Here is a 14,564-nt window from a genome sequence, read left to right on the forward strand (position 1 = left end):
TTTTTTTTAATCACAGTATTAGGGGCTGAACTTTGGGCTATGCTAAGCTACCCAGGTTGGACTCAAACTTGTGATTCTCCTGCCACAGCCTCCCAGAATGCTGCGATGGTAGGCAAGCACCATGAAGCCTGGCAGCTCTTAAGTCTTGATGGTCAACTGAGTACAAGCTTGTACAGCAAGATCACTCAGCCAATATCCTATTTTGTTGGTGGTCTTTTGTTTTTGTAGTATTGGGGGGTTGAACACAGGGCCTTTGCACTAAGCTACATCTCCAGCACTGCATTCTTTTTTTTAGTTCAAGACAGGTTCTTGCTAGGTCACTGTCACCCAGACTGGGCTAGAACTTATGATCCTGCTGATCCTGCTGCTTCAGCCTCCCAGAATGCTGCTGCACGTGTGCTGCCACCATGAACAGCTATCAGCTCTTTTCTTTGGGCAATATTAGAATGAGAAGCCAATTGTCATTTATGAGGACGGGGTTTTACACGGATGTGTAGGACCTCTGGCTTCCGAGGCCACTCTCCAGTGTCAACTACACCAGGAAAAGCACCCACTGAGGGCGGATGCTGTGGCAGTGTATTCACATGTCTAGTGCTCTAAGCTGTACTGCGCGCCACGCTGGGCACTGGAGTCACAAGTCACAGCCATTGTCATTCGGATTGCTGCTGCTACAAACTACTGGAATATGTGCTTGATTTTGTCCTGGGTCTGCCTTGGAACTGGCGGCGCTTTCGCAACTCGCGCTCTGCGTGGGTTTCTTTAAAGCATCCAGGTTTCAGGGTCAAGCACCGGGACACGGACTGGGAAGGAGCTGCCTGTCACCGCCGGACCTGCTTTATGTTTATCGTGTGTGCTCTAGCCGCACCCCTGTACCTGCGGTAGTGCTAGACTCAGGGGACTCTCAAATGTTGGATGAACCAAGGCTATAGGAAGAGAAGGACGAGGCGAACAGGGACCCGGGACTCGGTTCGGATCACCCGAGCTCTAAAGCAGTGACAGGGCCTCTGTAGCCGGGTTGCCCCGAGGCCGATGAGCCCGCCCTGGCCCCCTCTGGGCCTCAGTTTCCCTCCAATCCCCGGCGCCTCACCTGGGGCGGCAGGCGCGGAGGATCGGTGCCCGGAGCGTGCTGCACCGCGGCCTGCTGGGCCGCTTCCTGCAGCACTGTGGGCGGCGGCGGCGGCTGCACCCTAGTCACCTGCGCCAGCACCCGCCGCAGTTGCTCGGGACCCAGCGGGGCCACGTGTGCCGCGCTGCCGCGCCGGCCAGGGGGAGCCCGCCCGCCGCCGCGCTCGCTACCGCCCTCGGTCTCCGACTCCGCATCCGCCATGGCGGCCGAAGCGGGGACGTGAACCCAAATCGCAGGGCGACGGCGCTGCCAATATGCGTCACGTGGGAAAGGGGCGGGTTACGAGTGCCCGGCGGGCCAAGCTACCTCGGGAGGCGCCCGACCGCGCCCGGCCCTGCTCTCCGAAGATGTGGCCAGAGAAGTGGCTTGGCCTTGTTTTTTAATTTTCCCGTGTCACCATCTCCCAGAACTATTCCGGATTTCCCAGACGGAGGTCCTTGGGATTCCCAAGCCCCTGACCTAATGGATCACGCCGCTCACATGTTCTCCATGTCCCGAAAGATATTTGTGGATTCATGGCCCCGCCCCTGACGTAAACCTAGCCGATGGAACGAGGGAACCGAAGTTTAGAGCTGTTTTTGAGCTAGGGTCTTGCTCAGTTTCCCAGGCCAGCCTCAATTTTGTAATCCTCTTGGCTCAGCCTCCTAATAGGTGGGATTACAGGTGTGCACGATTGCTTTTTTCTCTAATTTTGAAAGCAAACCCCCTGGCCCTCCCATCCTCAGACGCCACAACCTCCCTTCCATCTCTTGGCCTCAGATCTCTCCACTCCCATCTGGCCCATGGTACCTTATCATCTCTGAGCCCATGGAGGGGAAAATACCTTTCCTTTATTTGAAGTCCTTCAAATGAAGTTGACTGAAGATGGAGTCACAAGAGAAAAGACACGATGTGCTTATGTATTTTTATTTATGTACAGAAAGAGTTACAGAAAAATGAGACTCGGGAGGTGGTTAGAATGTGGAGATACGACAGAACTGCTCCCCAACCCCTGGTACTGGGGATTGAACCCAGGAATGTTCAACCATTGAGCCACTTTCCCAGCCTTTCCTACTCTGAAACTCTGTCTTGCTCCACTGCCCAGGCTGGCCTAGAACTTGTGGTCCTGCCTCAGCCTCCTGAGTAGCTGGGGTTACACGTGGGCCTCACCATACCCTGCTATCATAGCCCGTCTTAGTAGAAGAGGCAGGGGCGGCAAGTGGACTGCAGAACAACGGAGAACTGATGACCTGGTGGCTGCCGCTGTGGAGCTGTGGAGCTGATCTCTCCGTCGTCCCGGGACAGAAGCTAATGTTCCTTGCTGCTCCCAGCAGAGATTTATGACTGAGTTCTGTTGACTCGTGCGGGAGGCGCTGCTTTTTGGCAGGTGTAGGACTTCAGGGGCATCTAATGCATTAAGCTCAAAGTAATGGCTGTGCCACTATGTAGCATTTCCTGGCTTGGAGGTACACTCAGAACCTGATCAAGTTCGGAAAAAGTGTGTGCTGAGGGCCACAGCTGTCCTGCTGCCCCAGCTGTGTCCGCGTGCACACGTCCCAGGGTGGGAGGCACAGGGACCCGGGTCTTGTGCTGGTGCAGCAGCCCTGGTCTCTTCTCAGGCGCAGTGTCTGACAACCGCAGGCTGCACCTGAGCGCCTACTTTTCCAAGGGCTGGAGCTGTGCTGGGTGGAGCTGCAACAGATTTAGGGCAAAGGAAAAGGAACAAAATTTCCGCAGCGACACCACGACCCCAGCCCAGGGATGCTGATGCAAAGCGACTTGGACCTTAGGAAGTGGCTTCAGTGAGACTCCTGTCCTCCTGGGTCTGGACCTGCAGCCGGACTCAGCCACCACACAACCAAGAGGACCAAGGGTGAAGCCTGAGACCACTCTGAAAGGAAAGGAACAGAAGAAAAAGGCAGAGGCTTCCCGACACGTGGGCAGCCAGAGGCCTTACTCCACACAAACAGCCACACACCTGTCACTGAAGCACTCTGGGAGGCTGAGGTAGGAAAACTGCCAAGTTACAGCCCAGCCTTGCTGGATGATTAGCGATTTAGCAAAAACCCTGTCTCGTAATTTAAAAAATTAGAAAAAAATTAAATTAAGCCAGGCATGGTAGCACCTGCCTGTAACGCCAGCACTCAGGGGCCTGAGAAGAGGGTCCCTGCCAGTTCTAGACCAGCCTGGGCTTCACTGTGAGACCCTATCACAAAACAAACAACAAAACCCAAAAAATAATATAAAATGAAATAAAATGTTAAAGGGCTGGAGATGTAGCCCACTAAGAAATCCCCCAGTTCACTTCCCAGCACTGGTGCTTGGAGGGAGGAGCTGGGATAGGGGCCCACGCCTGTCTGGGAGGCCAGGCAGGAGAATCGCGAATTCGAGCCCGACTGCGCGACTCAGCACACATGCCAGCCCTGGCTGCCCCCACCGAGGGAGGATTCGGCCAACACTCACGTCACCGCGACTGGGACCCCAGGTGGCGTCCTTGGAGAGACCTGATGCTTCTGCTGAGTAGCACCGCCCGCCCAGTTGCACCTGGGGGAGCATCGAGGCTTCCCCTGCGACCCGAGAGGTCCGGTGGCGGACTGCGAGGGGAAAGCGCCTCCCTCTGGGTCCCCCCGGCGTCGGCGTGACTTTCTAGCCAAGTGCAGTTTCATCCGCGCGCCGCTGGTGGCCCTAAAGACGAGTTTATTTTATTTTTTCTTAAGTTGCAAAATGAAGTTTTGAGAAAAACACTGGAGCCTGGCCCGTACGGGGATCGAACCCGCGACCTTGGCGTTATTAGCACCACACTCTAACCAACTGAGCTAACCGGCCGCTGGGGGCGCAGGCCGCGAGATCGCCTGTAGGTGCTCCTGCGGCGCCGGGACGTCGGCGCAGGCGCGAGGCCGGCTACGGGAGACGCCGTCCGCCCCGCGATCTGTGTCCCGCCCCGGCTTCTTGGGCCCGGTCCACCTACAGCGGGCGGAAGGCCTCATGTGGGGCCGCGGGCCTGTTTCGCCTGCTCGCTTTCTTTTCTGTTTTTCTCAGATATTTGATATAGGATCTGGATATGCAGGTTAGGCTGGCCTTGACCACCACTGTGCAGCCCAGGCTGGCCTCGAACTCGCGGCGAGCCTCCTGCCTCAGCCTCCCGCGCTGTGCTGAGTGTGCCTGCCCCGTGCTGGGAGGCTTTGAAAGCCGGCCACCTCTGCCTCGGTCTCAAACAAGGCTGGATCGTGGAGGCTGAGGCAGTGAAGTCCTCCCTGCTGAGAGCTGTGTGTAGCCCGATGCCCAGAGCCTGAGGAGGGGGCACAGCACATGCCCAGTACGTTGGAGTCAAGCGGATGTTAAGGGAATCCGAACATTATCCCACACTGCATGTTGCAGACTGAGGGGCTTAAACACTGTTGCTCAGGCTGGCCTTACACTTGTGGGCACCAGCCGTGCTCTTGCTCAGCCTCTGCCTAGCTGAGGCTTCAGGCCCAGGTGCAGCACGCTCAAATCTCAGAGATGAAAAAAATAATGTCTTTAAGTTTGAGACAGGGTCTTGTGTTTGAGCTCAGAATTTAGGATCCTCCTGCTTCAGCCTCCTGAGCGCTAGGATTACATCCTGCTGTGTCTTGCTCATGCAGTCCATGACGTGGCATGAGGTAGAAGGGTTCAGCTGGGCTGGGGGTGCGCCTTGGCTGGTTCAGTTTACAAAGCGAGATAGTGTCCTTGACATCCCTCAGTCAGTCTCTCTCTCTCTCCCTCTCTCTCTCTCTCTCTCTCTCTCTCTCTCTTTCTCTCTCTCTCTCTCTCTCTTTCTCTCTCTCTCTCTCAACTGGATTTCACACAAACAACGTAGCATCTTTGTTTTTCTCTAATTGCCCGTTATAGCCTGGAAATTTGGATCTTCCTTTCTCAGCCTCCCAGAGGGCTGTGCCCCAGCCCAGCTCAAAGCCGTCTAAGGGGCCTATGCAGTACTTGGAACAGACTCAGACGGAAGCCGTAATTGGATTGTGTCTGGCAACCCGGGCCCAGAGGGTGATGGGAGGAAGGGGACCTGCGCCCCACCACCCCTGGGTCTGTCACAGTTTCTCCAAATCTCTGGGCCCCTTACCCACCTGTCCCACATGCCCCCTTGTACTCCTGCCCCAGCCTCCCAAGTGCTGGGATGACAGGTGTGTGCCACAATGCCCATCTCCCTAATATATTTTATTTTATTTTTTACTGGGAACGGAAGCCAGGGCCTTTGCACTGAGCTCAACCCCCAATCCCCTTCTTATTTTTTTTATTTTTGAGGCAAAGTCTTAAGTCACTATGACACTCAGGCTGGACTGAAACTTTCCACCCTCCTGCCTCAGCCTCCCAGGCAAGGACTTGGCCAGCCTCACATTTCTGGGTCTAGGCTGACCCCCGGCTCAGGCTAAGTGGCACATCCTCCTACACAAGCATGCTAATTTTCACTCTTGTGTTACGAAGCATTATCAGAGTTAAGTGGTAAGAATCACAAATCATTGGCTTGACAAGTGGAGCTGGGCATGGTGGCACATGCCCAGACACTTAGGAGGCTGAAGCAGGAGGATTGGAAGCGCAACCCAACCTGAACAATTTAGCTAGACTCTGTCTCAAAATACAAAGCAGTAAAAAAGAAAGAAAGAAAGAAAGAAAGAAAGAAAGAAAGAAAGAAAGAAAGAAAGAAAGAAAGCAGTACAAGCATGACGGTGTGCAGGACGTAGCTTGGTGGGAGATCCTGGGGTCAATTCTCAGTACTAAAAACAAAGCAGAAATGCTTCTCTGGCAGTTATGGGGTGGAGATGCCCCAGTGATGCCAGGCAGGACCTAGGGCTGGGAAAAGATTCCATCTGGCCTTTCCCACCACCTGCAGGTGCTGGGTCCTTCCTTCTGTGCCAACAGAAGACTGTGACCCCACCTGTGTCCCCTCCTTCTCTCAGCCTCTGGCTGTCACCATGTCCAAAGTTCCCCCTTTTGAAAAAGATACCAGTCCTCCTGGTCCTAGTGGCCTGTTTTGACTTAGTTACCTCTGCATACACCAGGATTCTCATTCAGGGCATGATGACCAAATACCTGCGAAACCAGCCTAGGGGGAAGGACCCAGGCTTGTGGTGGGGAGATTCAGTCCACGGCCACCAGGCTGCAGGGCTTTAAGCCTGGGCAGGCACAAAGACCACGGAGGGAATGCATGGAGGGAGCAGAGGCGCAGCGAGGGGGGGCAGGGGCCAGATGTGGTCCCCAAGGTCGGTCCCCATGGTCCATCTGCCAACATCCATATCTTCAACACCATGTGTCTTCTGGGAAAGTTGTTATTCTTTGTGGTACTGGAGACTGGTCCCAGAGCCTTCGGGCCGAGCTATATCTCCAGTCCTTTTGCTTGTATCTTTTGAGATCTCTCTCTAAGTCATCCTCCTGCGTTAGCCTCCTCACTAGCTGGGATAACGAGCATGGGTTACCATGCCCAGTCTGAGCTGTTTTGTTGTTATTATACAGCAGGGTTTTTGTTTCCTTTTATTTTGTTTAGAGCTATATATCCCTCGCAGTCCAGGCTGGCCTTGCACTCCTGTGCTATCAGCCACCCCAGGGCTGGGGTCCCAGCCTCATCCACTAGCTTTCTGTTTTGCAGTTGGGAGCCACTGCTCCAGAGCTCTCCACCCGCATGCTGTCACCTGGCTGGCTGTTCTCCAGGCCTGCAGCCTGCCCCATTCTCACTGATGTCAACAGCATCCTGGGAGCCCTGTTCCCCTCCTCTGTTCCATCCTGTGCTCCAACCCCAGGTTTTTTTTTTTTTTTAATTTTTAAAAATTTTGTTATTTTTTGTTTTACTTTGTGCAAGCTCTCACTAAGCAGCTTAGCCTCATAGTGATCTTCCTGTTTTCAAGCCTCCCAGCACTGAGATTACAGGCATGTGCCACCACTCCTAGACTCAGTCGCTGGCTCAGTGCACCTGGGGGGTGGGGCCAGCATGGCATGTGGTGCAGTGGATCGAACTCAGGCCCCTGAGCTTGCCTCAGCAGGCGCTTAGTCCGCTGAACTATCTTGCTAGCCCAGTCCTGGGTTCTGACCCCTCTTGCTCATGTTTCGCTCGTGTTGCAGGACCCATCAGTGGCTTAGTGGAAAAGGCTCATGGGAATTAAGTACAAGTCCATGCAGTTCTATATCTGTCTTTGCCCTGCCCTCACATGTAGCCTAGCACATAGATCACTGTCCCTCAGCATTTGAAAGGTCACACTCCCTCATCTCCTATGCCCCCTCCAGTTAGAAGTCCAGTGTTATCCTGGAACCCAGTCTCTGGATGTGATTAGCTTTGTTCTTTTAGCTCTTTCAGGAACTTCCCCCTTCCTCGCTTCCAGGGGAGGACACGTGCTTGCCCAGGGGACAGCAGTGGCAGCACCGGGAAGGCGTGCAGGCAGTTTGTCCAGTAACATTAAACCCTCGGTGCATCCCTGGGCCTTTTCGATCTGGAAAGGTGCCTAGTAACCATGGTTCTGGGGTGCTGTGGGCTCTTCCCAGAGATGCTTTCCAGGTTCTTGTTGTCCTGAACAAAGAATCAGATAATGGCAGCAAGTGTTACGTTTAGTAAAAGTAATAGAAAAGAAAAAGCAGCGTGTTCTGCAGAATCAGAGCAGGCAAGTGAAAGAGAACAAGGGCCATGAGGTGAAGGGTCTCCATCTTCTGTATCCCTGGTCGAGGCTGATACCACTTGTAGGCCAGCCTATCGAAGCCTGCTTGAGCTCGCATCGGAAGATTGGAAGTTAGCGCTTTCTTTTTCTTTTTTTTGTGCCGAATGTCTTCAGGGCAGGTTTGGCTGGCTTGAGTTGTGGGGATCGAACCACAGCAACCTGAGCCTGACTTTTTTGAAGCAGCCACTTAAAGAGCTGCGCTAAGGGGCAGGCCCCCAAGGTAGTGCTTTCTGAGTGGTCACGGGCCAGGGCTTAGGTGACGTTCTTCTGTGCGCGTGTCCGAGACCCCTGGGATTGACAGGTCACACCCACTTGCCCAGCGGGCTGGCCACGCCCAGCCTCCCAGCCATCCCTTCCGGGTGGAGATTTGACCAGGGCCTTTGCTCTGTCTTTTCTCTCTTCTCTCTCTGGGACACTGTTTTGTAGAGCTGGTGCTCCGCTTGTCCTCTCTCGTCTGTGCTCCACTCCTGTCTTTTGTCAGTGTCCCACGCAGTTTTCTTGAGCTACTTTCCAACCTGTTCTTTATGTTTTTAGTTTGGCCTGGGACAGAGGCCCAGACAGGCAGAGCACGCAGGTACAGAGCGAGAACACCATCGATAGCGAAGCTGAACTCCTGGTTACTGATTATGGGGAGAAAAAACAAAGGGAAACAAAAACAAAAATCCTAGAAAAGAATTGTTCCACAATATGTTCTGAGTCAAAACTGTTAGAAAACACAGAAGAAAAAGAGACAAACAGAAGGATTTTTCAGATGTTGCTTCTAGTTAGTAATGACAAGACAGTTGGTTCCAGGGACCAGTGAATTTTTTTTTTAATTTTTAATTTTTTTAAACATTTATTTATTTATTTAGTGTGTGTGTGTGTGTGTGTGGCCAGCTCAGCCCACCAGGGGGCGGGGCTGGCTGGCATGTGGTGCTGGGGATCGAACCGCGGTCCCTGTGCTTTGCCAAGCTTGTTCCAAGTAGGTGCTTTAGACCACTGAGCCATCTCGCCAGCCCTTAATTTTTAATTTATTTATTTGTTGTGGTACTGTGGATCAAACTCAGGACCTTGTGCTTGCCAGGCAGGCACTTAAGCCACTGAGCTATCACCCCAGACCCCTTCTTTAAAATACATGTACACTGTTGAAAAGTTTGGCAAAGTCTCTCTGGGATATAATAGGGCTGTGCAAACACAGGGCCCCACGCTGACAAGGGCGTGAGCCTGGCAAAGTGGTCGCCTCCCTGGTCTCCAGTCGGAGGGAACCCAGCTTCTGCAATCCAGATCACATGTCTTTTTGTGTAAAAGGGTTTTTCGGCTTGCCTGGGGGCCCAAGGGAGGTTTTTCACAGCTGAGGTCCCCAAGTGAAAGAATGCATGCGCGCAAGACAGCAGCAGCACCAGCAGGCAACAGGGAGCAGAACAGAGCGCAGAGATGTGCCGGCCACCTGCACCTTTATTGTAGACTTCTTTACAGTTGTTGTCTTGTGTTTGTACAGTTGGCACATTCGTTCGGTTACACAACTGGACCCTGATGTGCCTGTGCTAGACAGCAAGGTCTCGACCTCAGGTGTCCCCTCAACCTTGAGCAGTAGGAGTAGGTCCCTGCCAGGGCCTCTCTGTGCATCAGTTTGCAAACCAAGAGCCATGTGGTTTTGCAAAAACACTTTTTTTTTTTTTTTTTTTTTGTATTTTAGGGAAGGGTTTACAGGGTGTTCAGGGTCTCACTACTAGATTGTACTTATAGTGATCCGCCTTTTTACAACCTCCCAAGAGCTGGGATTAAAAGCACACACCACCACACCCAGTCTCAATTGCTGTCTCAGCATACCCTGGAGGCAGGGCCAGCACAGCAGGCCCCAGGGATTGAACTCCCAGCCCATGGGCCTTCTTGCAGGCACTTTAATCTGCTGAGCTATTTGGCCAGCCCTGCAAAAACACTTTTTTGTTTTGTTTTGTTTTTTGGTACTGCAAGTTGAACTCTGGACCTTGCACTTGCCAGGCAGGCGCTTAAGCTACTGAGCTATCTCCCCCGCCAAAAACACTTTTTTCATTTGAAGAGTTGCATGCATAAGCAGTATGGAAGCCTGGCATGTAACATTCAAGGTCTGGGCCACGTGTGGAGCAAGGGCTTTCCACCTGGAGCGTGAACCCAGGTGGAAGTCTGGGTTGTCCCTGCACCTGGACAGGTGCTGTTCCTAGAGGCACCAGCACTTAGTTTTTGTGGTCAGATGCTATTCCTAGCAATGAACTATTGCAATCCCTGGTCAAAGTATCCATTAAGTTACTTCCTGGTGACAAGAAGGACTTTTGTCCCGAACCTTGATGCACTACATGTCAGCTTTTTGGTTACACTCCCATGCATCTAGCCACAGGTTGACACTCCACACAGGACAGGGCCCTATCTTCACTCCTGAGCTGCCCAAGCTGGCAGCTAGAGAATCAGCCCCTTCAAGACGGCCCCACTGTCTCTGTGTACATATGGGGGCTCTGTGTATGCATCGCAATCAGCCATACCGCCCATAACGTTGCCCACTGGCTTGGCCTGTCAGTTCCAGTTCCAAACCAGAGAACTTCTGTCCTGGGCTGGGCAGGAACTGCTGTCCCCTGCAGGGTTGGGTCACACCTGTACCATCGGTATAGCCAGCTAATATGTTAATATTATCATGAAGTTTTTGCAGACTGAGCAGGCCGACAACTTCCCAAAGGAGCACATGGGAAGGCTCAAATGAATCAGGTGGCACGATTTGAGGGGTCCAGAAGATCAAACCTGCTAGCAGAATTTGAGATTCTCTGGGGCTGAGACAGATGTCTTATTTATTTATCAAAATAGAGAGGGGGATACTGAAGCAAGCCAGGAACTTCTCAAGGACTTCTCCAAGTAATTCATTGTTAATTTAGGAGAACTGTGTTACCTCCAGGAAGGCCTTCACCACAGGAGAGAGATGCCTGCAGCCACAGTCTCGACCTAGTCAGTTGGGGTTGGTGCCAGGTGTCCTTAGCTGTGGTCTTGCCTTGTCCTTTGAGGCCTCATGGCATCACAGGCCGCCACTGGTCAGTTGGGACCACTGACTCACAGAGGTTCACTTACTTTGAGTCCACTGCCCATCTCCAGACAAGGGGCTGAGACCTTGGACAGACTTACAAATGAACATGGAAGCCAACTGGCTAATTTTAAATCCTGCTCAGAGCTGCTTCTTAGTGGTCCCCATCACCTGGCATCAGGCAGAGGTCTCTTTCTCCCTTCTGCACGGGGACTAGGGGTCAAGTCCTATAGTGTATCCTCCCACACAGGTCGCCACACTGTTACCAGTTAGGATGCTAACGTGCTAGCTGAGAAAGAGCCCCACTGTTGGAAGTATGTCCCCCAGTGTGTGAGAGTGGGGGCTTGTGCCACTCCCCTCCGGGGATGAGCTGCACCCAGCCCTCTATATCCTGTGATTCCTCAGAGGCAGCATACAGGGTGCTTCTGCTTCTGTGTTTTTGCCATAGGCCTCAGCCAAATCTGTGGTCATCCACAGGGATGGTTAAGAGAAATGGAAGGCTGGGGGCCACAACTCCTAGGGGGCCTTGTACCTGTGCAATAGCTCTCTTTCAGTCCCACAAGCAGCTTCTACTGCATCGTCCAGCCCTATGTCGTGTTCCTTTTGGTCCTCTCGTATAAAGCACACAACCAGGTAGCGAGGTGTGATACAGCTGACAAAAGCCCGGCAAGCCCACATGCAGCTGTACGTGGCGTACTGTCGAGGGTCTAGTCTTACCTGACCATTTAACTCCCATGAATCTGACAGACAAGCCAGGTCCCTGGACCTTGTCTTTGTCCATGACCCCCCACCCCATGCCAGCAAAGCTTCCTTCAGGTTGTGCATGGTGGCTTTCAGATCTGCAAGGTAATCAGAGGATAACATAAATCATCATCCTGTGCCACCAGGCCACTAAATGAAGTTGGGCAATAAAAATAGTCTTGTGACAACGTCTGGAAAGTCCATTTTCTGCCTTCCCAGGTGAAGACAAATTGGTCGTGACTGCCAGCGTCAGGGTGCGACTTCATGGTCATTCATCACGATCCTTGGCTTCTGCGCAGGCCACACGGAAGGGTTCTGTGCAGGGCCTGTTGCCACGAAAGACTCACGGGCGCTGCCGCAAACAAAGACACATGGACACTTAATGCATGCAAGGCGAGGGCTCGCACAAAAAGGCTGCTGCCTTGCCTTCGGGCCTTATTTTTATATATCTTGAGTCTCGGCCTTCCGGTTACTTCAGGTGAACATACGATCCCATCGTATGTGTCCAGGATTAATGTTTAGGCTATACGTGAGAACCTGCTAGCATCTGGGAGCAAGGACACAAAAACAGGGTGTCCTTGAGTTCCAAGTGTTCTCGGTTACTCCCGCAGCTGCCTGCCGCTGCCCAGTTTTCTTTTTCCTCCTCCCACACGCCCTGCAGGTTATTTAGCAAGTCTCTATATTAACTCTTTCTTATCCCAACAGCTGATAATCCTTGCTTTTTCTGACTTCAAAACAGTATGTCCCGTTGCGTCGCGACCTCCGGGCAGTCTATGTTGCAAGCACACAACTCAAGTGGCCTGAGGAGCCAGCAGTGTGTTGTATGCAGGCGCTCTGACTATGGTTTTTACCATGAGAATTTGAAACTGGAATTCCCCCTGCGTGGTGCCAAGCTGAGCACCAGTCAGTATGGCCATACCCCGTATGCATTCAGCAACCAGGGAGCCACACCGGCACAGGGCAAGTGCCCGAGGTCACCTCAGCCTTCTGGGCTGTGACGTATAACCTCCCTACCCTTTTATGCGTGTAGTGGTTCCTACAAAATGGCATGGGTTGCCCCATATTAGCACTGACCCTGCTCTGGTATCCACCAATCCTAGTACACGTTGTACACTCTGAGGGACCAATAGTCCCACGTGGGGCCTCTTGTTTCCTGGGACCCCCCAAGACCCAGGTACCTTGCTTGGCCTGCCTCTGAGATGAGGAAAGGACTTGAAAGGATTAGTGCAAATTTCACACATTTCTTCTTTCCTCCTTCCTTCTCCTTCTACTCTTCCTTCTACAGTACGGTTAACTGTTTAACCCTCAAAAAAGAAAAGAAAAAAGAGGAATACCTAGTCTCATCAAGTTGTAAGGAAACCAAATTAATGACCATTTACTCCATTTATTGCAGGAGTCTAAAGGCCCTGATCACTGGCTGGTTGGCTCTGTCCTCACTTTTGTGTATACAGTAGTTCTTCGTTCATTCATTCATTCATTCATTCATTCAACTTTATGCTAGAAAGTAAGTCTTAGTCCAGGCCAGCCTACACTACATAATGAGATTCTGTCTCAAAAAAACGAAAACAGGGGCCGGGGAGATGGCTCAGTGGAATAAGTGGTTCCCTCAACAAGCACAAGGGCCTGAGTTCAATCCACGGTTCCTCAAAAAAAAAGAAAGAAAAAGAAAAAAGAAAAAACGAAAACAAAAGTCTGTCTCCGGGTCGGGGAGGTGGCTCAGTAGAATAAACGCTTGCCTGGCCAGCGCAAGCGCCCGAGTTCAATCCCCGGTTCTCCGCACTCGACAGCGCGGCTGTTTATATCCCCGCTTCCCCTCCACCTTCCGGCAGGGAGAGAACTCAGGACCTCGCGCTGGCCGGGCAAGCGCTTATTCCGCTGAGCTACTTCCCCGTCGTTCTTCTTCTTTATACCGCTAATGTCTTCAACAATGCCTGGGGCAACATGAATGTTTTCTGATTGAAAAAGAAAAGCTTAAAAACTTAGTGGGTGATTCCGTGTAGCAGACTGGTAGCCCTCCACAGCAGGAGCAGTCAAGGGACGGCTGTCAGCCAGAGAGGCCCACCGGGGGGCCTGGCCTTAGCTCAGATGTTTAAGTGGCAGCTTCCACAAAGCTGTCAGCCTCAGGTTGCTGTAGTTCGATCCCCACAACACTCCAGCCAGCCAAACCACCCCTGAGGGCATTCCGAGCCAAAAAAACAAAAAAACAAACAAAAAAAACAAACCTTATTCCAGAGAGGCCCACCTGCCCGTTAGAGCTCAAGGCTATCATCCCCCCTTACCCAGGCTCCAAATCCCGAAATTCCCAGGACAGCTGGGAAAGTGAGTCAGCGGAGACGCCTACTCTCCAAGGCCTCAAACTGGATTTAAATTTAAAGCCGCGAAGGTTACTGGCAACCAGGCAGCCGCGGGCCGCACTGCGCACGCGTGCCTGGGCAGGGCGTGTGCGCACGCGCAGTGGCAGCCGCCGCTCGGGGGCGGGGCCTGACGGTTGCTAGGTGACAGGGAGACTCTGTGGCGGCGGCTCGGGATGCTCGGAGCTGAGGGACCGCCGTCCCGGTCCCAGCGCGGTCCTAGCGGAGGACGCTCCTAAGGGAGGCAGGAGGCAGGGCACCACGCTTGCCGCCCTTTCTCTCCCTTCTAGGGTCAAAAAGGCTTGTGTCCACGCCTGTGTCAGGATGAAGAGTGAGTGAGCCGGAAGGCCGGGTCCAGCGGGGCCTGCGGTGCGGAGCGCTGGGGACCGGGCCCTGCGGGCGGCGCCGTGCCCGCCTCAGCCCGGGAGCGCGGGCTCGGGCGCCGCCGGCAGCCGCCCACACGCCTGGAGGGGCGGCGGTGAGCCGCGGGAGCCTGGGAGTTGTGACCTCCCTCTTTCTCTCCGTCTTCCCTCTCTCCTTCCTTCGTCCTCCCTCCTTCCTCCCTCCTCCATCCCTCCCTCCCTCCTCTCTTCTTCTTCTTCTTCTTCTTCTTCTTCTTCTTCTTCTTCTTCTTCTTCTTCTTCTTCTTCTTCTTCTTCTTCTTCTTCTTCTTC

The 14,564-nt window shown here is 53.1% G+C and overlaps 2 protein-coding genes and 1 non-coding gene across 10 annotated transcripts in view; 1 reads left to right on the plus strand and 2 right to left on the minus strand.

The window, feature by feature from the left end:
* The window catches only part of Znf839 (zinc finger protein 839), a 17,756-nt gene extending 16,417 nt beyond the window's left edge, over positions 1–1,339 (minus strand). For 5 of the 6 annotated variants that reach the window (XM_023705667.1, XM_023705665.1, XM_023705663.1 and 2 more), the window contains exon 1: positions 1,093–1,339. In XM_023705667.1, the coding sequence (XP_023561435.1) occupies positions 1,093–1,327 (235 nt within the window). In that variant the 5' untranslated portion in view covers positions 1,328–1,339. Of the gene's footprint in view, positions 1–1,087 lie in introns of all 6 variants that reach the window. The other variant, XM_023705664.1, reaches the window with a different exon arrangement.
* Positions 1,340–3,857: 2,518 nt separating this feature from the next.
* Trnai-aau lies at positions 3,858–3,931 on the minus strand. Its single transcript has one exon. It is a non-coding gene; the product is annotated as a tRNA-Ile (tRNA).
* A 10,130-nt stretch (positions 3,932–14,061) lies between these two features.
* Positions 14,062–14,564, plus strand: part of Mok (MOK protein kinase) — a 37,389-nt gene continuing 36,886 nt past the window's right edge. For all 3 annotated transcript variants that reach the window (XM_023705631.1, XM_023705629.1, XM_023705630.1), the window contains exon 1: positions 14,062–14,221. In XM_023705631.1, the coding sequence (XP_023561399.1) occupies positions 14,215–14,221 (7 nt within the window). In that variant the 5' untranslated portion in view covers positions 14,062–14,214. The remainder of the gene's footprint in view (positions 14,222–14,564) is intronic.

Source organism: Octodon degus, unplaced genomic scaffold (genome assembly GCF_000260255.1).
Source record: "Octodon degus isolate 3935 unplaced genomic scaffold, OctDeg1.0 scaffold00226, whole genome shotgun sequence".
Taxonomy (NCBI): Eukaryota; Metazoa; Chordata; class Mammalia; order Rodentia; family Octodontidae; genus Octodon; species Octodon degus.